This window comes from Mesoplodon mirus (genome assembly GCF_964341445.2).
Source record: "Mesoplodon mirus genome assembly, chromosome: 15".
NCBI classification, from domain to species: domain Eukaryota; kingdom Metazoa; phylum Chordata; class Mammalia; order Artiodactyla; family Ziphiidae; genus Mesoplodon; species Mesoplodon mirus.
Window position 1 is genome coordinate 32,038,240 of NC_138991.1, and position 22,301 is coordinate 32,060,540.

At 47.0% G+C, this 22,301-nt stretch overlaps 3 protein-coding genes across 4 annotated transcripts in view; 1 reads left to right on the top strand and 2 right to left on the bottom strand.

Annotated features, from left to right (window-relative positions):
• The window catches only part of EIF2AK1 (eukaryotic translation initiation factor 2 alpha kinase 1), a 31,389-nt gene extending 17,689 nt beyond the window's left edge, over window positions 1-13,700 (top strand). The window contains 6 exon segments of the mRNA XM_082600367.1: window positions 3,243-3,343; window positions 9,024-9,135; window positions 9,357-9,439; window positions 10,520-10,753; window positions 12,910-13,008; window positions 13,011-13,700. Of these exon segments, the coding sequence (XP_082456493.1) occupies window positions 3,243-3,343; window positions 9,024-9,135; window positions 9,357-9,439; window positions 10,520-10,753; window positions 12,910-13,008; window positions 13,011-13,043 (662 nt within the window). The 3' untranslated portion in view covers window positions 13,044-13,700.
• Window positions 3,353-8,450, bottom strand: ANKRD61 (ankyrin repeat domain 61). The gene is given in 6 exon segments (XM_082600370.1): window positions 3,353-4,264; window positions 4,268-4,563; window positions 4,566-5,128; window positions 6,806-6,900; window positions 7,829-7,890; window positions 7,893-8,450. Coding segments are annotated over 6 exon segments (1,245 nt in total). The 5' UTR covers window positions 8,044-8,450; the 3' UTR covers window positions 3,353-4,186.
• AIMP2 (aminoacyl tRNA synthetase complex interacting multifunctional protein 2) lies at window positions 13,701-22,280 on the bottom strand. Of its 2 annotated transcripts, none has more exons than XM_082600368.1 (4): window positions 22,044-22,280; window positions 17,037-17,243; window positions 15,100-15,331; window positions 13,701-14,230 (listed from the first exon to the last, which is right to left on the bottom strand). In XM_082600368.1, exons 1-4 carry the CDS (start codon window positions 22,176-22,178, stop codon window positions 13,806-13,808), a joined length of 999 nt encoding a protein of 332 aa, XP_082456494.1. In that variant the 5' UTR covers window positions 22,179-22,280; the 3' UTR covers window positions 13,701-13,805. The 2 variants fall into 2 exon arrangements, with proteins under 2 accessions (XP_082456494.1, XP_082456495.1); XM_082600369.1 differs by having other exon boundaries at window positions 22,164-22,279.
• Window positions 22,281-22,301: the final 21 nt, after the last annotated feature.

Genomic DNA, 22,301 nt, shown 5'->3' on the forward strand with positions numbered 1-22,301 from the left:
ATCTCTGTGATTTTCCTCCCCCAAACCCATAACCCCAGTCTAATCATGAGAAAACAGACAAATCCCAACTGAGGGACATTCTACAAAACACCTGACCAGTACTTCTCAAAACTGTCAAGGTCATCATAAACAGGAAAAGTCTGAGAAACTGTCACAGACCAGAGGACCCTCAAGAGGCATGACAGCTCAATGTAATGTGGTATCCTGGATGGAATCCTGGAACAGAAAAAGGACATTAGGTAAAAACTAGGGACGTCTGAATAGCCTGTGGACTTGTATCAGGATCAGTGCATTGTGACATGTACCAGACTGATGTAAGGTGTTGGTGACAGGGAAACTGGGTGTGGGGTAAGTGGGAACTGTGTTCTCAGGTTTTCTATAAATCAAAGACTGTTTTTAAAAATGAAATCTTTTTAGAAAAAGGGTGTTGTCTGGGACCACACCAGTAATTTTTATATAATTGGTCTTGGATAGGGCTTGGCCTTTGTTATTTTTTTGTGAAAGTTCTCTTGTTGATTCTAATGTGCGGCCAAAGTTGAAATTCACTGCGGTAGATGATCAAAATAGGGGATGCGAGTGACCTGATTTTAAGTAAAGGCTCACCTAAATATCGATCATTAATCATTTGCTGTTCACTCCTAGTGACACTATAACCCTTTATTTGGCCTAAAACACGGGTCAGTTGGCCTACTCAGAATCTTAGACTAGCTAACCGTGGAGACGGAGACATAATGTCTCTCTCCAGCAGCTCCTCAGTGCCCCTCTGTTTGCCATGAAGTTAGAACATGCCAGACTTTGTTCAGTTCAGTCATGGTAAGCGGTGCGTGGGGTATTTTTAGGGCCCGGTAAAACTGGATCCTTGGCCTTCTGCATGCGCATTATAGTGCTATGTGCCCATCTTTGTGGAAAGAGAATGGTTCATTCCAGCCCCATGTGCAGTTGATCTTGAAGCTTACGTTTGGAAAGTGAGTCCTTAACGAAGTGTGGGGTGAGAACTCTAATCTATACCATCCAGTACGATAAACCCGTCAAAACAGTGAAGGCAAGAGATGGATCATGCTGCTAGCAGGATGTATATTTTTCTTTTAAAAAATATTTTAAAATAATAAGTTTTATCTTTGTAGCATTCCAGCCCTGTGTGTCCAGCTTTACATCAATCACAGTTTTTACGTGAATCATTCCCAACACTCCCATGAGCGGCACACCTGGGTTTGAGTCATGGCTCTGGTACTCACCAGCTAGAAGGTTTTGGGCAAGTCAGTTAACAGTTTTGTCTCTATCCTCACCTGTAAAATGTGGATCATCCCTGTTTTATGGGGTTGTTGTGAGGATTAAAGCAGTGCCTGTAAAGGATGTAGCACTGAGTGGAAACTGTGATCACTGGAGCAAGTCTGTATAATTACTGAATCCTCCAACAGTTGCCTACCGTTTGGACGTGTTAGGTGAGTTAAAAGGAAAACCAAATTAAAGACAGACCAAAGCAAGGTAGTTATTCTGAATAGTTGGGAAAGTCAGAAAGCCCTCCTTGCGTTTCTTCCCAGACAGGTTGGTCACTTCAGGGGTGGGGTGGGGGCGGGGGTGGTTCATACTAGAGGTGCTTGTAGTGGAACCAGTGTTTTTGTTTTATTTTTTAAATTTTTATTTACTTTTTGGCTGCGCCATGAGATTTGCAGGATCTTAAGTTCCCCGACCAGGGACTGAACGCGGGCCCCGGCAGTGAAAGCGCAGAGTCCTAACTACTGGACCACCAGGGAATTCCCTGGAACCATTGTTTTTACACACACACACACACAGTTTTCTGTCTTAAATACTTGAGGTCCCTAAATTATGTGCTAGACAGTGTAAAAGGAGGGTGTGGAATAGGTTTGAGTTCTATAACAAAGTTGGCTCATTCAGGGAGAAGGGAGCATGTGGTGCTCTCATGCTCAAAGGTAAACAATAGGTTTATGATTTTATTTATTTATTTTGTTTATTTATTTTTGGCTGCATTGGGTCTTCATTGCTGCGCAGGGGCTTTCACTAGTTGCGGCCAGCGGGGGGCTACTCTTTGTTGCGGTGCACGGGCTTCTCGTTGCAGTGGCTTCTCTTGATGCGGAGCACGGGCTCTAGGTGCTTGGACTTCGGTAGTTGTGGCTCGTGGACGCTAGAGCGCAGGCTCAGTAGTTGTGGCGCATGGGCTTAGTTGCTCTGCGGCATGTGGGGTCTTCCTGGCCCGGTGCTCGAACCCGTGTCCCCTGCATTGGCAGTTGGATTCTTAACCACTGTGCCACCAGGGAAGTCCCTGATTTAGTCTTACCAAACCTCTCCACTCTCTAAATTCCCATATTATGTTATGCTATTGATAGATTGATTAATTCATTTACCTTTTCCCCCCTCTACTTCATTTGTCCATCATTTTTGGAAAATGCAGCATTCCAAATCTTCCAGGCAATAGAAGCTCACCCCTTGGGCTAAAATAATTTATCTTTTTTCATATTCTGTTATTTGTAATAATGTGTTTAATCCACAGCGGGCCAGGACACCAGATTTATTAGCATTAAACTCCAGATGTCAGGGGTTGAAGGGGACTGAAACGTAGTTTAATCTAGCCACCCGATGCCTGAGAATTGTTTACAAAGCAGTTAATACAGGGGCTCTGAGTGACATGAGAGGTCCTCTCTTTCTGGTGACAGAAGTCCATCGACTCTTGGGAGCTAGTTTGCAGTGGCTTCTTTGTTTGCTGATTTCTAGGTTTGAAACCATTGTGGAGTATTGACTGTTGACAGTCTGAATGTTGTGTGGTGTCAGGTGTTAATGTATCTATAACTACGTTCATTACATTTTTTTAAATAAAGTTATTTATTTTTCGTTGCGTTGGGTCTTCATTCCTGTGCGCGGGTTTTTCTCTGGTTGTGGCGAGTGGGGGCTACTCTTCGTTGGGGTGCATGGGCTTCTCATTGCAGTGGCTTCTGTAGTTGTGGAGAAGGGGCTCTAGGCGCACGGGCTTCAATAGTTGTGGCATGTGGGCTCAGTAGTTGTGGCTCACGGCCTCTAGAGCACAGGCTCAGTAGTTGTGGTGCATGGGCTTAGTTGCTCCGCGGCATGTGGGATCTTCCTGGACCAAGGCTCGAACCCTTGTCCCCTGCATTGGCAGGCAGATTCTGAACTACTGCGCCACCAGGAAAGTCCCCTCATTACATTTTGATGTTATGTAACAAGTGAAAAACTATTAGAGAAATAAAACTTTTTTTTTTAACTTAAAGGTCCTTATGTTATGGCCAGTGTTGCAACAAAAATTTTTCAAGAATTGGTGGAAGGTGTGTTTTACATACATAACATGGGAATTGTACACAGAGATCTAAAGGTAAGTGGGGAAGATTAAATCATTGACAGCTGCTTACAGGGGTGACTTGGGTATTGGTTTATTGAATTAAATGAGATCATGTACCCTAGTTTATTTACTTCAGAGGTTATCATTACCTTTATATTGTATAAATCATTGTTCCATAGGTCTAGAATGTGAAAACTTTAGATTGAATTTAAAAGGAGTAATCTTTGGGCATTCGAAAATTCTAGCTGTTTTCAGGTAGTAAGTGTGCTCTGAGTACTAATATAACTGATGATGCTAAATGTATTTCATGCTGACAAAAATACTCATTTCTGCCTTAGAGGTAAAATCTGTTTCTATAATTATCCCTCTTAAAAGAAATTTAACATGGGAAATTTTTTTCTGCTGTTTTAAAAATCTGTAATGACTATTCCAATTTTTATAAAAGACTATCAAGAAAGAGAGAAAATAGGGAATTCCCTGGCGGTCCAGTGGTTAGGACTCCATGCTTTCACTGCTGGGGGTGCGGGTTCAGTCGCTGGTTGGGGAACTAAGATCCCGCAAGCCATGCGGCATGGCCAGAAAAAAAAAAAGAGAGCGAGAGAGAGAAAATATATTTACTTTTTTGGCTGAGAGTTTTAAATTAATTTATTTACTTTTGGGGCAAAAATTAAATCATGGGAAATGCATTTAAAAGACTATTTAGGAAGAAAAAGTTAATGTGCAAATCGGTTTATTTTTTGAAAAAGGTTTAAGAACCAGTAGTTTGTACATTTGGGATGTATAAGGTGATGGGTTAAGTATTTTCTGGGTACATGCCTAGCCAGAAAATGCGACGTGAGTTACTGAAGTTCTGTGGCTCTGTGCAACTTTGAGATCTTATTTCAGGAGGTGAGCTAAATCATAATAACCATATACAGAATTCCAGATCTTCCCTGGGAGAAGTCGCTTCAAGTGCTATTTTTGTTTCTCCCCATAAATATTTCTGACATTTCTTTTACAGTTGTCCTCTAGGGATAAGGGTTTTTGAGATAACTTTATTAGGGTTTCCCTTAGGAGGTGGAATTCTGGGAGCATGATTCCTGCAGGTAGAATTCCTTGGTTATTGGTCAATCTCAAAGGATAAGAGTGGTAAAGCAGCCTGGTGAGAAGTGCCGTGTCTGTTATATTGGAACCGCGCTGAAGGTACATATATATCGGAGATTCCCAATTTCTTGTTAATATGTTAACATTGGCTTCAAATTCGAGCAAGAGATTATTGCCTCTCTGCCTCCAAAACACACCTTGTGGATCACGGCTTGACCTTCATGGTCCTGCGTATTCACCTGGGCTCCATGAACAAGCAGCAGGCGGATGCAGCTCAGGCCTGCAGCCAGCAGCTGGCCGGCCTTGCTTGCCACGGTGCACACCGCCAGCTTCAGGGCCGTGTTGCCTGTGGAGGAGACGGTGCAGTTGACGTTCGCCCCGTGGGCAGTGAGCGTTTCCATCATCTCCTTATTCACTATATCTGCAGCCATGTGCAGGGGTGTCATGCTGGACTCGTTTATGGCGTTGACCTGGGCACCATTCTGGGCCAGGATGGAGAGAACTGGGTAGGTCCCGTACGTAATGGCCAGGTGGAGCCGGGAGCGCCCGTTGTTGCTGTCCACTCGCACATTCACCTGGGCCCCGTGTTCGCACAAAATGCGGAGACACAGGACTGCATCGTTCTGGATGTCTGTCAGGATCCTTTGGATTCTGTTCCCCGGCTTCGTCCACATGGTAGAGGTGATGGGCCAGTGCAGGAGCATCAGGTGGAGCATAGTGAGGCCTCTTGTGTCTCTGGAATAGGTACTGATGGCAGATTACGCTCAGTTCACAGTGGGAATGGCTCGACGCGGAGAGCTACTACTTAAGAAGGCAACATTTATTTAAGATAATCCCTCGTAATTACTCTAGAGAAGTGTTTGAGAATCTGCATTGCTGTTTAATTTCTTGGGGTGTCCCAGCGTCTTGCGGGGACAGGGTGGTATGCATCACAGCATGGAGGGGCCCAGCTTCCTGTCGCAGCTCGTGTCAGCTTTGTTACTCCTGCTGGGACGGTGGCCTCTTCCAGGCTGCATCTCAGTTAGCTCTGTGTCCACAGCCCCTCAGTGCTGTGCTGAGTTAGCAGCCATTCAGTAAAATTGTGCGGACTCGAGTGTGATCCGGGATTCTCACAGAAGTGAGCCATGAAGGGCCAGAACGCCCGCTAACTCAGTCCCCTGGTGGCCCCGCACCTGCTCCTCTACCTGGCCTTTTCACTCGTGTGTGTGGATGGCAGGGGCTGCAGCTGGAGTTTATCGTCAGTCCCTCCCCAGCGCAGGCGGAGTGACAGTTTGACAACTCGGCCCTCATCTCCTTTCCTGAAATCTCTCAGGATTGCCTCCAAGCTTCCTTGATTGTGGCAGAGAAAAGGGAAGGTCTCTTATGAGCATCTGACTGCTCCACTGGGATTAGAAGATGACTTTCAGTTCACCTGTTGATTTAGTGTAAGCCCTGCACCAGGGGTGTGGGGAAACAGCACAGTCCCCACCCTGCAGAGCTTACAGTCAGGTGTGGAAGCATTAATCCGAAAGAGCTAAGTAAACAGGCCAGTGGGCAAAGTTCTCAGGAGGTCTGCAGGCCCCACCCAGGGCGAGAAAGGGTGGGAAGGGTGTACTGAGGAATCCTGTGGGGAGGGGGAACGTGATGGTCCAGTCCTGGGAGGACCTGCAGAGCTGGGGTGAGGCTCGGGGGCAGGGTGAGAGCAAGACGGGGTGGGGCGCCCTTCCGGAGCGTGGTAAGGATTTGGGGCTCGACTCTCTTTTATACCATGAACTTCTCCCATTCATTCAGATGATATTTATTGGGCACTTAGGAAGTGTCAGCATTGGTTTAGGCGGTGAAGGTATATTGGGAAGCAAGATAAACTTCTTTCCAAGAAAATCCCTTGCCTCTTTCCATTTTTTTTTTCTTTTGTTTTGTTTTTAAAGTGTAGATTTTGTGTGTGTGTGTGTGGTACGCAGGCGTCTCACTGTTGTGGCCTGTCCTGTTGCCGAGAACAGGCTCCGGACGCGGGCCCAGCCGCTCCGCGGCATGTGGGATCCTCGCGGACCGGGACAAGAACCCGTGTCCCCTGCATCGGCAGGCGGACTCTCAACCACTGCGCCACCAGGGAAGCTCTCCATTTCCTTATTTTTCATATCTAACTTAGGTTGTTAAACTCCCTGAGGGCTGTGACCAGGAGTTAATTTTCCACAACACCATTGCTGAGTGCTTAATACTCACGATGCTTTAAGGGGGCTGACTGATTTGTGTTCCTGTATTTCCGGTTTTTCAGAAGATCTCATCTAGTCAGTAAGGAAATTGGTTTATTCCAAACGTGGTAACGTGTAGTCCATCACCCATGGAGAATGGATGAGTCCAGACATGACCAGGAAAGGAACACAGATCGTGTGTGTCCTCACTTAGAAACAGTCACCTGTTGAGTTAACTTACCTTACTTCTGGGTCTGCACCATGTTCTAACAAACAAAGCAAACTCTGTGCCTTGCGGTATTCCGCGGCCAGGTGGATGGGGATGATGGACTGCGTCTGCTTTGGGGGGAAAAAATACAAGTAGCCCAATATAGTTAGAATAATTGTGTTAGCTTGCTATTTCAAAGGAAATAATTGTATTTAGCATCTCTTTGGTTCAGTATTTCTCTGTTATGTCATTGAAATTCTTCTTTTGCCTGTTTTAAATTACCCCAAACCAGTCAATTTTATACTGATATTATAAAAATCTGTATTTTACATAAATGCAGATTTACCAAGGCAGCAGATATAATTTACTTAAAGCTTCAAAAGTTGATTCTTGTGAAGAGCTCATTGTGTAAAATTAATGGCAATTGCTATCAAGTCCCTTAGTCCTTACATTAACCCAGAGTCATTGACAAGTAGGTTTTGCTTTTTAAGCCTTTGCCAAAGTCATAGCATCAGTAGTATAACCTGCACTTTCAGGGTTTCACAGTTAATGCTGCTTGTATTCTGTCTATGATTAGCAGAGCTGTTTATGCGAGTTCTTTATACACACACACACACACACACACACACACACAGGCCTTTACAGCACGACTGCAAGATAAGGGCAGAGGGTGACTTTCTGAAAAAAATTTAAGTTATAAGGGTAATAATTACTGTATAAAAATTCAGAAAATGAAAAACTATATGTAAAAAAGGGAGAAAGAATTCCAGCACACAGACATAATCATCATTGGCACATTTGAGAGGATGACATTAATGTTCTTCCAGCCAAGCAAGCCCCAGTCTCTGCTCAGTCAGTGCCCCTGTGATCCCTGGAAGGAGTCGTAGCAGACTCAGCAGAACATGGCTTTGGGTGTGCAGTGTGCTCGGCGTGGACCATCCAGCCTCGGGCACGGTGAAGGCAGCCAGGTGTAGTGAGTCCTCAAGAATCAGGTGGCATTCCTTCTGAAGCATCACGTCTTTTTTCTAAAAGTGACCGAGAAGAGAACGCGGGTACCTGGCTCAGCAGTGATCTGTAGCTGGTGGAGTTGGCCAGAACGGCCATGGGCTGGTTGACAGGTGGCTTCTAAGCAGAGCCCGGAGTGCGGTGCCGCCCTCCCTCAGGATGGCCTCGTAGAGCCTGGTGTGGAATGACACCACTGCGCCCTCTTCCAGGGCCTGGGCCCCGTCAACCACCAGCCCCCTGCTGCCTCTCTTGGTTATGTTTCCCATGAGTACAACTTCGAGGGGGGACTTAAGAATTCAGGGCAAACACGTTACAGAATTGGTCAGTCTCAGTCTCTTTCTATTCTTTCCATTCAGTTCTAGAACTGTTGAGAATGGTATCCATGAAGATGATGCATTTTTATATCAGAACCAAACTTTTTCACATGTTGTTCCTGTATCTATAGTGCCAGATACAGGACCACAGTTTCCAGGACTTTCTACTTAGCCACAAAAGCGTATCCGGATTATCGTCTTGCACCTAAGATTGTTTCTGTTTTCTCTTCCCATTCAGCTACTGTTAAAAAAAACCCGACAACGCTAAAATAAGGGAATTTATACAAACAAAACATTTACATTAAGAAGACCTAACTTTTAAGCTAAACGCTTTCTAGTTTTTAATGGAATGCCACCCCGCCTCCAACAGAGGTGCGTTTTCCACTGGTCTGGGGGTACTTCCATCGGGAAATGTGTTGGGTCTGTGATGATTGCTTCAATAGAGTGAAATGTGTACCTTTAGAGTGTGACCTGGCCGTCCCCAACCCTGGTTAACATGTTAGATCATCTGGGAGCTTTAAAAAACATCAGTGTTTTCATTAAAAATAATAATAATCAAAGTCTTTGACTTGTTGAGAGGACAGTAGTTGTTAAAACCTTCTCGGTGACCCTGAGGTTCCGTCAGGGCTGAAATGCACTTGTGCACAAGCACGCTCTACATTAGTGGAATAAGCTGGGGACTTTAAGTAATGTCGATGCCTGTGTCCACTCCAGGAAATCTGATTCAGTCCGTCTGGGGAGTGGCTTGGCCGCTGAGATTTGTTTAAAGTTCCTCCGGTGATGGCTAATGTGCAGCCGAGTTTGAGAACCACTGCTCTCATTTTTAATTCTTGAGGGGCTTTTGGCTCCTGAGTTGAAAACTCTCAACATCCACATGTTTTCACTATTCATTCTAGAACACCGTGGAGTTGACCTGTTCTGTTTGTTTACAGCCCAGAAATATTTTTCTTCATGGCCCCAATCAGCAAGTAAAAATAGGAGACTTTGGCCTGGCCTGTGCAGACATCATACAGAACACAGACTGGGCCAATGGAAATGGAAAGAGTAAGTTTATCTTGGTGGTGGTTTTTGTTTGTTTCTGCATTAAAAAAAGAGAGAGAGAGACATGGTTGAACACTGTCTCTAAAGACTTAACAGCAAAGGTGAGATTTAAAAAGAAAGCAACTCTCATTTCCTTGGGAGCTGTAAAGCCCCGCTCAGTCAGGGGTCTTTATGTCGACAACGCTAACCCTGTCATGCTTCATCTCTGGCTTTTCAAATTACAGGAACACCCACACATACCTCCAGAGTGGGCACTTGCCTGTATGCTTCCCCTGAGCAGTTGGAAGGATCCGAGTATGATGCCAAGGTAGTGTTTGTTCCCTTCTCCCCTTTCAGTGGACTCACCCTGCAGTCATAAGTAACAAAAAGTACAGTAAATGCAGTGGAAGGTCTGACGTCGAAGTGATTTGGAAATAGCGGAGTGTGGTAGGTTATCTCTTACATCAAACTACCATAGTGCAAAGCCTCACTTTTCAACTGAATCTGACTTTTTAAGGCTATTTTACTATTTCCAAATCCATGGGTGTCACAAAATAATTTTTGCAATGAGCTTTCCCTTTAAGATATCACCTTCCCCTCAGGAAGGCAGGATTCACCAGAGTCTGTTTTCAGCCGTTCATTCTGCTTTCAAGCTTAGGTAAATCAGTGCCCCTGACAAGCATGACACTTGCTTCCCTCTGAGGTTGAATGAAGATGCGGAAAAGTTTTAATCCAGCTCGTTCCTCGAAGGAATGTTAAAGTAAATTCTTTTCTCAAAACAACAGCCTAGTAAATTTTCTTCCTTTTGATGAATCATTCAACTTTTTAGTGATTGGGAAAGAGCTGCCAGAAAAACCATGGCAGCTCCGAAAATCCTATGTAGTAAACACCTTCCTAAAAGACTGTTTTTAGGAAAAGTGACAGGTTTTATGCAGAGTTTGCTAAAACTTTACCAAGAATGCCTAACTCTGAGCGGAGGCAGAGGTGGGACCGGGGTAGGCTGCAGGGACCCTCGGTGACCTCTCATGTCTCTCTCAGGCTACACCTGGCCTGGGTTTTCAAGGAGCAGTGGAGTCAGTTGTATGGTAGTGACCGCTCTGGGTGGCCAGGATCACCCCTGCCCCTCGCATGGCCCTCAGTCCTTCGTGCCCCTGGATGCCCCTTTTTGGTGTTAGAGCTGGGCATTGCAAGAGTACAGTCATCTGTCTGTAGATCACCTACAGTAGATCCAGCTGGCAGACACCTGCCTCTGTGAGGGACGAACCAGCCCGCTATGTTCCCTCCATTGTAGGGACTGTCAATCATGCTTCTGTAGAAAATCCTCTCGCTTTTGAAAGGAAGGTGGGTGGGAATGGAAATGTTACTCTGTGTATTTCACTACTCATTGACCGTTTCCCCCCTTTTTCAGTCAGATATGTATAGCTTGGGTGTTATCCTGCTGGAGCTCTTTCAGCCGTTTGGGACAGAAATGGAGCGAGCACATGTTTTAACGGGTTTAAGAAGTGGACAGATCCCCGAGTCCCTCAGTAAAAGGTGTCCCGTCCAAGCCAAGTACATCCAGCACTTAACCAGAAAGAACTCATCCCAGAGGCCGTCTGCTGTTCAGCTGCTGCAGAGTGAACTGTTCCAAAATTCTGGAAATGTATGTATGATTTTTTTAATACTGGGGGAAATATGAAGCTTAAAATGGAATTTGTTTAAATTGTGAATCCCACTTCACGAGGAGCAGTTGAGCTTAGAATCAGGTTTATGGAAACAAAATATTTCAACCCATTCTCAGAGTTGCCAGTGGCGTACTTGTCAGGTAAGCTAGATGACCACTGCCAACTGTCTACTCTGAAAATGGTCACATGGGCTCCAGTTTTGAGCCTCATCTTGCTAAGTCAAAAGGTTTTAATTTTCCTTTCCAACTATGGTATATGGCGTTTTATGAATTATTATAAAGTATCTACTAGTAGAATGGCACACACACCAAAGGATATAGGACAGCAGTGATTCTCAGGGGAGCTGGAGCATCTGTGGCCGAGACCGCCTTACCCACCCTGAGACCTCAGCATCCCAGTGCGGAGTCTGGTTTTCTGTCCTGTGGGGGTCCTTCTCCAGGCAGCCCATCCCCTTCCTCCTTCCTGACATGTCGTTTCAGTGCCAGGTATACACAGAAACTTTCTAAGACTTAAAAAAGCTTGACTCAAAGAGAAATTCACAGGTTCTCTAGTGCTTTGCTACTCAAAGTGGGTCCTCCGACCAGCGGCATCAGCCTTACCTGGGAGCTTGTTGGAAACACAGGCTCCGGGGCTCCATCCCAGACCTGCACTGTAGCGAGATCTCCGAGTAATTTATACCCAGCCTGTGAGCGGCACTGGGTGGACGCACCGGCTCCAGAGTGCAGCATAAAATCACCGGGAGCTCGACAGAATTCTTAGACACCCCCCGCTTCCCCCACCGACCTATTAAAAGACATCTGGGGGAGACGGGGCTGCTCTCTGTGCTTCCACAAACCCTCGAAGCGGTTCTGATGCACACGAGTTGGGGAACCACTTGCAACTGGTTAGTTGATTTGTCTTTTGTTTAAGGCTTGTTTGTTTTCAAGTAAAACAGTGAATTTTAGTAGATTGAACGGTAAACAGGTAGGTGTAGTGCTTTTCTGTCAGTCTCTGAAAATAGCAGATGTGGTTGTTAAATTGATATCCATGTATGGAGAGAATTTTCTAACTCCCTGTGAAGCTAGAGTAGAGACCGTAGTTATTTGTTGTTAATGGTAAGGGTTTCTCCTTCTTGTAGAATTGTTTATAAAGTAACCTGTGCATATACCTGCACAGATAAATTTGCATAGACAGGTGGCCCTCACTCTGCACTTGTGTGGGGCAGGACTGTGAAAATGGCCACGCAGCGCTCACGGCATACAAAAGGAGCTTCATGATCAATGGGAAAAGTCACAGTCATCCCATGACCTTTAAAAATGTTTGTCAGAACATTAAAACTCTTATTATCAGTTATAGATGTATATGGAAATGAAAAAAATTATAAAACTATAATTGAGAATTAAAGTGTTTCCAGAGTAGTTTGAATAGTGCCCACCTTCATCTCGTCCTATAACTTAGGACACGGAGTGAGCATCTTTTCTATGCCTTGGTGACTTGTCATACCCCTCGCTAACTTTGGATCCGTTTCTGGCGTTTTATCTTTGGCACTTTTGATGTTATGATCTGTCTCCAAGAGTTCTTTTAATGTGAATTTTTCTTGGGGACATCTTCATCCTTTTCCTGTTCACGTTGATAAGCAGTCTTCACTCAGTGCGTCTGACGGTGGGGGGATCAGCATTCCCACGATCAGCTGTTGGGTCTGTAACACCGTGAGTTTGATATTCACTTCTAGCATCCTCACTTTTCATTACTTTGCTGTACTTTCATCTTCGTTGGCCAGTTCCCTCTTTCAAAAATGTCACGTGGGCTTATCACCGGGAGACAGGAGGCAGCACAGCTCCACACACTGCCTGTGTGTGAACCGACTAACGGGTGCACGGTGGCCAACCACCAGAGCCGTTGAAGGAAGTGATGATTGGTCCTGATTATGACATGTATGGTGGGTCACATAGTGTTTCGTGGACTGAAGCGCTAAGGCAGTTAGTCACTATACCTTGATAACTGACACTTGACCCACGTTGCTGGGTGACGCGTAATAAGCTGTGAGAACTGGAATCCGTGCATACTGGAACTGTGCAAAGAGAGGCAGGCCTGTATATTTAAAAGTAAAGGAAGAAGCCGTTGTAACAGAGCTTAAAATGTTCTCTCTTTACAGGTTAATCTCACCCTACAGATGAAGATACTAGAGCAAGAAAAAGAAATTGAAGAACTAAAGAAGCAGCTAAGTCTCCTCTCTCGAGACAAAGAGGTTAAGAGGGTGACTTGAAAGACGGGGGTGTGCCCGTCTAGCCTCAATAGGCTCTGTAAATATGAGAGTGGACTTTTTAAGCTAAATAGTCAACTGGAATGTAAATTTTCAATCTTTATTAGGGTATGGCTGGTATAACTAATTGTGTTTAGTAAGCCTGTATAAGACTTATTAAAGTGAGGTTGTGAAAGTACCTTTTAAGGCTGGCATTTTGAACCTAAGACTGCTCGAAACGAAACCTGTTCTGTTCTTGCCTTTCTCCTACCCCACACGCTCCTTTTCCTGGACTTCTCACTTGAATATTACCATCCATCCCGTCTCTGAAAGTGAAAGTGTAGGCCTCATCCTCAGCTGTTCTTTCTCTTTTGAACTCTGCCTGTTGACCACCAAGTCCTCCTCTAGGTTCTACTGCAGAGACCTAAGTGTGCCCTGGACCCATCACTGCCCAAGCCCAGGCCCACGCACTAGCTGCACCGTTCCAGGTTGACGGCTGCTGGCCTTCCTACCCTCCACACTGCGCTGTTCCCACGGGCTCCCTCCTTCCTCACAGACTTGCTTCTCCCCAAGTCTACATTCCTCAAAGGCAGTGATATGATACGTTCATATTTGTACCCCAGTGTGCCTGCCACGTAGCTGGCAATTGTCACGGTATATTGCATACAATGTTGCTGGATTTTAAATAAAATGAAAACCACAAATTAATTATATGATGCATTTATTGATATTTAACCACTGGCCTAGATAAAGACTTTGATTTTAGTACAAGTCCCTTTACCAATAATAGGCACAAAACAGCACCATCCTTAAAATTTAAACCCTTTAAAATCAGTGACCGAAGCTCCCTGAAGGAGCTTGAGGGCCGTGTGAAAAGGCGCCAGGTTTTCACAGGCCCTCATCCACTTCTGCACGTTGGCTGGTGCCGTCCCACTGCAGCCCCCCGTCTGCTGGAGAACAGACCACAGCACGACATCCGCCACCGTGAGTTCATTCCCGACGAGCCAGGGGCTCTTCCCGAGAGCAGAGTTCATGGAACGGAACACAGCGGCTTTTTCTTTACTGCTTCCCTCTTTTAGCTGAAAAATAGCTATATCTACCCAGCTATCTATAAGGGTTAAATTCACAGCATCCTGCTTCTGGCCAAAGAGAGAGAACAGGAAGCGTGCAATGTTCCCTTCTCCTTCGATGGGACACATCGTTTGGACACTGAACTTCATCTGAGTCTTCGGCACTGAAAAGAAATAAGCACTCCATGAAATGTCAACAAGGGCAGCACCGCCGGAGGAAGTGCTCGTAGAGCGTGGCACGGGGAGTCCCTGTTAGTCACGAACCGGTGGCCAGGGAGAGTGTATTTTCAAGAAAATCGCAGTTTTAGTCGGTCTCCAAAAGGTTAGTAATATTCAAGAAAGTTTAAACTGCAGGTTTAAACAGTGCAAACTGTAAGTTATAAAGTAACCATTTCTGGTATTTGATGATGACAGTTTTCAAGCTAGAAGGGACCTCAGACCATCTGTTCCAACCCCTGTGCCTAAGGATCGGGGCATGAGGCCTGGAGACCAGGGGTCCCATCTCCCGGGCCAGGACCTCCTGCTGCCCTCACCCTGGCCCTCAGTGTGTGGCTGAGGGCCGTAAGGCCTCGATGGATGGACATGAACTCAATTCCCTCTGTAAGAACTTAACCGGGAGAAGCGCACACACCAGTGAGATAATGAATAAATGACATCCTGCCACCCTTTAATGGATAATGTCCATTAAAAGAGGACGTCGGTGTCCCCATAATGATGGGTTTTGGAATGTGAGGGCAAGACGGCCGTGACAGCTGTGACTCCCCTGCCCTGGCTGGTTAGACAGGATTCCCTCGGAGACTGCTCTCAGTTCAGACCTTCACCTTCCCAGAGGAAGGAGAGCATCTCTGGGCCAAGGAGCGCCTGCTTCTCTCGTAGAACACCCCCCACCACACCACCCCGCCCCGCCCCGCCCCGCCCCGCCCCGCCCAAGCTCTCTAGACTTTGACCGCAAGCAGCTGAGGAGTCTGCGCAGCTGCGGACCGCCCCCTTCCCATCCCCCACTGCCTCCTAGTCACCCAGCCCCTCCGTTTACCGTCCTTCCAAATCAGAGTAAAGCCCAGCTGGTACTCGTGACGCGGCTGCTGCCTCGTCTGCTCGCCGAAGCACTTGAGGAGGTTTGCCGGCACGCTCTTGACCGCTGAGTGCGTGTGAACGGTGGACAGGACCCTGTAGTGGTCACACAGCAGCCGGTGCAGCACGAGCAGGGAGAGGGGTGGCGAGGCGGGGTTGGCGTTGATCACGATGTCCTTCAGTGCCCCGTAATCCTGGGGAGCAAAACCCCAACAGAGCAGATGACGCCAACAGCAACCCGAGTGCTGACACCGTACCAGGTGCTGTGCTTGGAACCCCAACAGGCTTCTCTAAAGAATCGTCACCTCGGGAAGAAGGTACGAATGTCACCCCACCTGCAGCCAAGGATACGAGTGCTGGGGATGGAAGGAAGCTACCAAGGGGGCTCGGCTCGGTAGGAAGCAGGGGACAGCAGCCGACTCCAACCCTCCACCCCTGCAATGCTGCTTCCAATAAATAAAAGGTGACTCTACTCAAATTAGTACAACATGTTAGGACTGACACCTCTATTTGTCCCTAAGTTAAAAAAAAAATCACACGTGTTATTACTCCATTTACTAAATCTTTCTAATGCCCGACAGGATATAGTTTCTACAGCAATTTGTTTGAGTGACGTGTCAATGAAGAGCCCCTTGGAAAAGGGTCTTCACTCAGGGAGATTTTAAAAATCTAGGTGTGAATTAAAGTGCCAAAACACACTGCCTTTTTATTTTATTTTGTTTTTAAAATTTATTTTATTGAAGTATAGTTGATTTGCAACATGCATGGCCTTTAGATGCGGACTATCTTATTTCTGTACATCCGCTCTTCATAACTAATGAACTCATATGATACAACAGAGGCCAAACTGTGGCTTTCTGTCCACAGCCGGCCACAATCTGGCCTCTGGTCTTGCCACTCCTGACTGATGCTCTGCATTTCTCTGAACATATCGTGTTACTTGATGCTGTGCCTTCTGCGGTATCAAGGTTTATCTGAAGCACCATGTGCTCTGGGAGGCCCCCCGGCATGCTGGGACACCCGGCACAGCTGTCTCACCGACTCATCCCCTGTGCAGACTGGCTCCCTGGGGGACTGGCTGAGTGGGGTCTCATGGGCCCCCGGTGCATGCAAACACAAACTGGGGGATGAAGGGATACATGAGTGCAGAGGGACGGACGTTACCAAAAACAGCTCTGGGGGAGACATGGCAGTACTGCCTCCACTTGTTAGGTCTTTAAGCAGGGCCGTTTTCTACCACCAATTCTAGGGGAGGGTGCTAGCAGGGATTCTCGGGATGAACCCTCTTGCACCCACTTGTAACAAGATATTCTTTCTTTGCGTATCAGATTGTCCTGTAAATCAACTGAAGCCTGTAGACTGACATTAAAGGTGGCTGATGCAACTGAATTTTAACACAGCAAACTGAATTTAAGCAAAATATGTCTGAGGTATGAGACTGTGACTGGCTTTTAGCAACAAATTGCAAAAGGATCGGTGGGATTTTTGTGCCTGGACAGCCAAGGCTCTGAAATTCAGGCCACTCTCAAAGAGTCAGGGTTGACTCGGCTGAACCTCAGAGAAGTACTGAGTGAACGACCATTTCTCCAGGGCTCGGAGTTTGCCGGGAGCTGCCTGGGGTGGCAGGAAGCAGGGACTCTTGACTCCCTCTTCCGCCTAAGGATCCCCGCCCCTGTTCTCCACCGGTTCTGAGAAATCCAGAAGCTGCATTAGAGCCTGCCTGGCTTCACTCAACGCTCATGAATCTGTTCCATGCAAAGGAACAATCAGAGGAGGAATGTGCTTTTTGCACCACCTTTGAAAACTCGAAAACCAAGGCTTTAATCATACCGGCAAAATTTTCCAGCACTAGTATCCACCTAGCGCGCTGATGTTCTTTAGCTTTCTAGATGCACTTACCTTTCCAAGCACGGAATTTAAGTCCAATGCACTGGTCGATAAAGCAGCGGGCTCGTCAGCTTGGATTATGTTGGTTACATCCAAGTCCGCATCTGGCGTCTGAATCATCTTGGAGAGACCATCGACCGCAGCTTTCAATTCATACAGACGTTTTAAAATATCATCTTGGCGGGACTCAAGAGCTTGAAGAGATGCATCCGGCTCTTCCTAAACAGACCAACGTCAGAACGTTCACTTCTTCTCACATCAAAGCAGTCTGTTTGATCAGTTGTCTTCCACTTAGTTCGAACCTCCCACCTTTCAGAAGACATTAAAATGAGGTAGCAGAGGGCTTCCCTGGTGGAGCAGTGGTTGAGAGTCCGCCTGCCGATGCAGGGGACACGGATTCGTGCCCCGGTCCGGGAAGATCCCACATGCCGCGGAGCGGCTGGGCTCGTGAGCCATGGCCGCTGAGCCTGTGCGTCCGGAGCCTGTGCTCCACAACGGGAGAGGCCACAACAGTGAAAGGCCCGCGTACCGCAAAAAAAAAAAAAAAAAAAAAAGGTAGCAGAATCATCTCATTTGCCCCAGTCCAACAGGTCCTGCAAATCAATCCCCAAATGCTATAAAACAAATAATGTTGTGCCTGAAAGCCACTTTGAAATTGGAGGACTCCTATTTCAGGTGATTTCGTCTTTAAGAACAGAGAATGAGAGAAAACGAACACAAATTGTTCTTTCTATCAAACTAGTTCAAAATACTTTGCGTAAATGAATAGAAAAAGATTGGGGGTGGCGGTGAGGATGTAATCAGTCACACTAATCGAAGGGAAAAGGGAGCACACACAGGTTAAAAAGAAAGTGTCCTTAGGCTTTGAAGTATGTCGGGGGGGGGGTCAAATGATTCATTCCCCAAATCATTTTCTAGGCAATACTGGCACTCACATTATCGTAGAATCATCTAGAACTTTTTCACTGCTGCAATGTATCACTTCATAAAGAGGGAATATTCACATCCTTCATTCACTGAATCTCTGCATCTTTCTTGCCTGGTACAGTGGACTAGTATACCATAAGTAACTAATAACATTGGGTTGGCCAAAAAGTTTGTCTGGGTTTTTCCGTAACAGAACTTTTTGGCCAACCCAATATTTGCTGAGAAATAAATCTCAAATCTCTACAGACTTATTTATTTATTTATTTATTTAATTTATTTATTTTTGGCTGCGTTGGGTCTTCGTTGCTGCGCATGGGCTTTCTCTAGTTGCGGTGAGCGGGGGCTACTCCTCACCATGGTACATGGGCTTCTCACTGTGGTGGCTTCTCTTGTTGTGGAGCAAGGGCTCCAGGTGCGCGGGCTTCAGTAGTTGTGGCACACAGGCTCAGCAGTTGTGGCACACAGGCCTAGCTGCTCTGTGGCATGTGGGATCTTCCTGGACCAGGGCTCGAACCCGTGTCCCCTGCATTGGCAGGCGGATTCTTAACCACTGCTCCACCAGGGAAGTCCCGACCAACTTACTTTACAAAGCAATAACAAGAAACCTCCCAGCAGTCACACTGTGCAACCTATTTTCAGATTCACAAGCTCTCACAAAAGATAATCCATTTGAGTCAAGAGAACAAAGAACAGGTTAGGCATGAGTAAGACGCTCATGACTAGACAAAAGGGTCAATAGGCAATGACCTTGAGTTTATTATAAACACGCACCCGTGGCCTCCCCTGGTGGCGCAGTGGTTAAGAATCTGCCTGCCAATGCAGGGGACATGGGTTCGAGCCCTGGTCTGGGAAGATCCCACATGGCACGGAGCAGCTAAGCCTGTGTGCCACAACTACTGAGCCTGCGCTCTAGAGCCTGCGAGCCACAACTACTGAGCCCGCGTGCCACAACTTCTGAAGCCTGCATGCTCTAGGGCCTGTGCTCTGCAAGAAGAGAAGCCACCGCAATGAGAAGCCTGCGCACCGCAACGAAGAGCAGCCCCCGCGTGCTGCAACTAGAGAAAGCTCGCGTGCAGCAACGAAGACCCAATGCAGCCAAAAATAAATAAATAAATTTATTTTAAAAAATAATAAAAAATAAACATGCACTCATGATACAATGTGAGTGTTGGAAGAGTGCCTGCTCACATTTGTATGTTGGTGAGTTTAAGGAACATTTTGTTTCTCCCCTTGTCACTCACAACACTGCCCTCTTCGGAGAGCCAATTCATCACCAGCTGTTGTCAATTTTCTGGAATCCAATGGCTTGTAAGTGTGCCTCCATGGTCAATGCCTGAGTCCAAGACACCATTTTTCACCTGGCCTACTTCCACTGGTCACCTTGCATCCATTCTGGTCCACCCCTCCACTCCACCCATCCCTACGATGGCAGCCAGAAATCAAAACAACCTCTTAGGCTAAAAAGCCTAAGATAAACAGCTTGATAAATAGCTTGTATGAATGGTTCTCTGGTTACCTCCTCTCCCATCATTCTCCCCATTGCTCTGGGCTCTGGCCATGCTGTTCTTTGGACCCTAAAACACACAGGCCCCCACCTGCCACAGGGCTTTTCCTCATCAGGTTCCCTCTGTCTGCAACACCCCTCCCCCTTCTCTCGGCTGGTTAATGCCGATTTACCCTAGAGCTGGATCTCCACGATCTCAGCTCCCCTCACCTGCTGCTCTTGTTTAAGATCAAACAGCAGAGAAATGCAAGATGACTACCATCTGGGTGGGATAAAGAAGGATAGAGTTCAGTGTGCCAATTAAATAATGTGGTGCTGACTGGAAATAAGTGTGCAAAATGTGTGACTGGTAAGGCTGCCACCTGTGTGATATCCTGATGTTACTCAGTATCAGTCCTCCTAATACTTCCAATCTTTTAATCCAGACTGTATGTGTGCATTCTTTGTGTACAACTTTGCTCATTTCTACAACTGGCAGTCGGGTCCCTGCCCAACCAGGGGCGAAGCACCTACTGTATTCAAAACCCGTCAACACTCACTGAAGACTGAACCCAGTACTGCGTGTGTAATGTGGCCTGTGATAAGAGCCCAGCATAGCTCGATCTGAGGAACGCAATATGCTCAAGTTCTGCTTTACCTACTGCACCTTCTAATGCTGGCCTGTTGTTTTCCTTGTTCAGGAGAGACTGTGACTTGGCATGTTGTGTTTATCCATTTGTGTTATTTTACATGGATTTAGAAGCGTTTTATTCTTTGTGTCGCTCTCATTTCTCCTGGAGATGCTAGATTTCTAATGATCTATCCACATTGTTATCATCTGCTAAGTTATCATCTTCTAAGTTGCAAGTTCACAGTTAAATGCCCAAAGGAAGTTAGGCAGCAGACTTAAAAAAAAAAAGAAAGAAAGAAAGAAAGAAAGGGGGACTTGGTCTCAAAAGAGATGTTATGCTCCCCACTCTGGGGTTTTCTTTTTGATTCCATGGGGCTGTCCAGTTGAGGGGCACGAGACCATGCCTGCATGGGAATCTCCAGGTGAAGAGATACTGGACCATGCCTGCGTTTTTGCCTTAGCTCTACAGTGAGACAACAGTTGTTATTTGGTTTCAAACTAAACTAACCACCGCCCTTCCAATCGAGGCAGAAAGGTCTTAAGACAAAGGATGACAGTGAAAACACGCCACGAACGTTATCTATTCACTCATCTTGAGTCAGAATGGACAGAAAGTCTCTCCAGTTGGAAAATTAAAATGTGTATTTGCACTTAATAAAAAAAAGCCAAAGTTGAGCAGGTACTTCACAAAAGAGGTGAAATCAAAATGCCCGATAGGGCTTCCCTGGTGGCGCAGTGGTTGAGAGTCCGCCTGCCGGTGCAGGGGACGCGGGTTCGTGCCCCGGTCCGGGAGGATCCCACATGCCGCGGAGCGGCTGGGCCCGTGGTCCATGGCCGCTGGGCCTGCGCGTCCGGAGCCTGTGCTCCGCAACGGGAGAGGCCACAACAGTGAGAGGCCCGCATACCGAAAAAAAAAAAAAAAAAAAAAAAAAATGCCCGATAAACATGAAAAGGGGCTCGACCGATTTAGCGGTCTCAGAGATATGAACTAAATTACATTAGGATGCCACTGTACACCCACCAGCTTTGGGGAGGGTGCCAGCATCAACACTGCGGGTGAAGAGCATAAACCGGGATGACCGCTTTGGAAAACAATCTAATCCAGTTGAAGACAGGCCAGCCCACTGAGCCAGCGATCCCATCCCTTAGTATATACCTTATGCCTGCTCGTGTACAAGAATATTCTGCAGAATAATTCATAACAGCCTAAAATACAAAATCAGCCGACGCCCATGAGCAGCGGGATGGATAAAGCCGTGGGGGCACAGTCAAGCCAAGGAGCAGCAGGCCGCAGAGGACGAACGCTTTGCTTTCTCATGGCAGCAAAGGGATTCTTCAAATCATATCTAGAAGAGGCAGCCAGATTGCAGGGCACACGCTGCATGCTTCCACTTACACCAGGACTACATGGTTTAGGGATGCATACTCAGGTGACAAAATAAGAGAGAAAAGCAGGACGTAATGACCGCGGAAGTTGGGAACTTTGTGGGTAGTTTTAAGTGGGGCGCTGACAACGTGTTAACTTGAGTGGTGGTGACACTGGGATTCGCTTTATAATTCCTCAAAACGAGCATTTACGTGCTATTCGCTTTTCTGTGGGTAAAATTTCGTCATATAAAAGTTTAGTCATAAGCGAAAAAGATACCAGATGGATAGCTATTTTAATAGTTAAGAGTTTACGGTCGTTCGGAGGCCGGCGGGCGCGTGAGGCTAGAGTGGGGTAGGCGATTGGGTCTGGTACCCACGGTTTGTTCGCGACAGTTAGGGTCCCAAGGTCCGGGCCTGGAAGGACCCCTGCCCCGAGTCCTCCAAGGGAGGACCAGGGCGGCAGCGCGTGCGCACTGAACAAGAGGGCAGCGGGGCGAGGCCGCGGTGGAGCCAGGGCGCCTGAGCACTGGACGGGCGGGCGGTGGGACTAGAGCCTTGGCGCCTGGCACTGGGCTGATGCGGGGCCGGGGCAAGGGCCGCGCGCTCCTACCTGCACGTGGCTCGCTGCTGGCGCGGGGCTGCCGATCCTACCGTGCACGTTGGGGAGCCGGTACATGCAGGTGGGAAGCTCTACACGGAGAGATCCACTGCCCTCGTGATAGGGCTTTACCTGGTACATCGGCATTGTGGAACCCAAGGGAGGGAAGGTGGCGGGTGAGAGACACGAACGCTCAGAAACCGTCCAAGTCCACGACAGCTTGCTGCCACCTCTTTTCCGACCCGGAGGCTGGCGTCCGGGAAAGCTCAG

Bases quoted from the DNA above. Each gene is read 5' to 3' on its own strand.
- AIMP2 (XM_082600368.1), bottom strand. From the start codon at position 22,178: ATGCCGATGTACCAGGTAAAGCCCTATCACGAGGGCAGTGGATCTCTC. The intron at 17,244-22,043 runs GTAGGAGCGCGC...TGGTCTGTTTAG, and splicing joins CAGCAGCGAGCCACGTGCAG to GAAGAGCCGGATGCATCTCT. The intron at 14,231-15,099 runs GTAAACGGAGGG...ATTTCTTTTCAG, and splicing joins TACTCTGATTTGGAAGGACG to TGCCGAAGACTCAGATGAAG.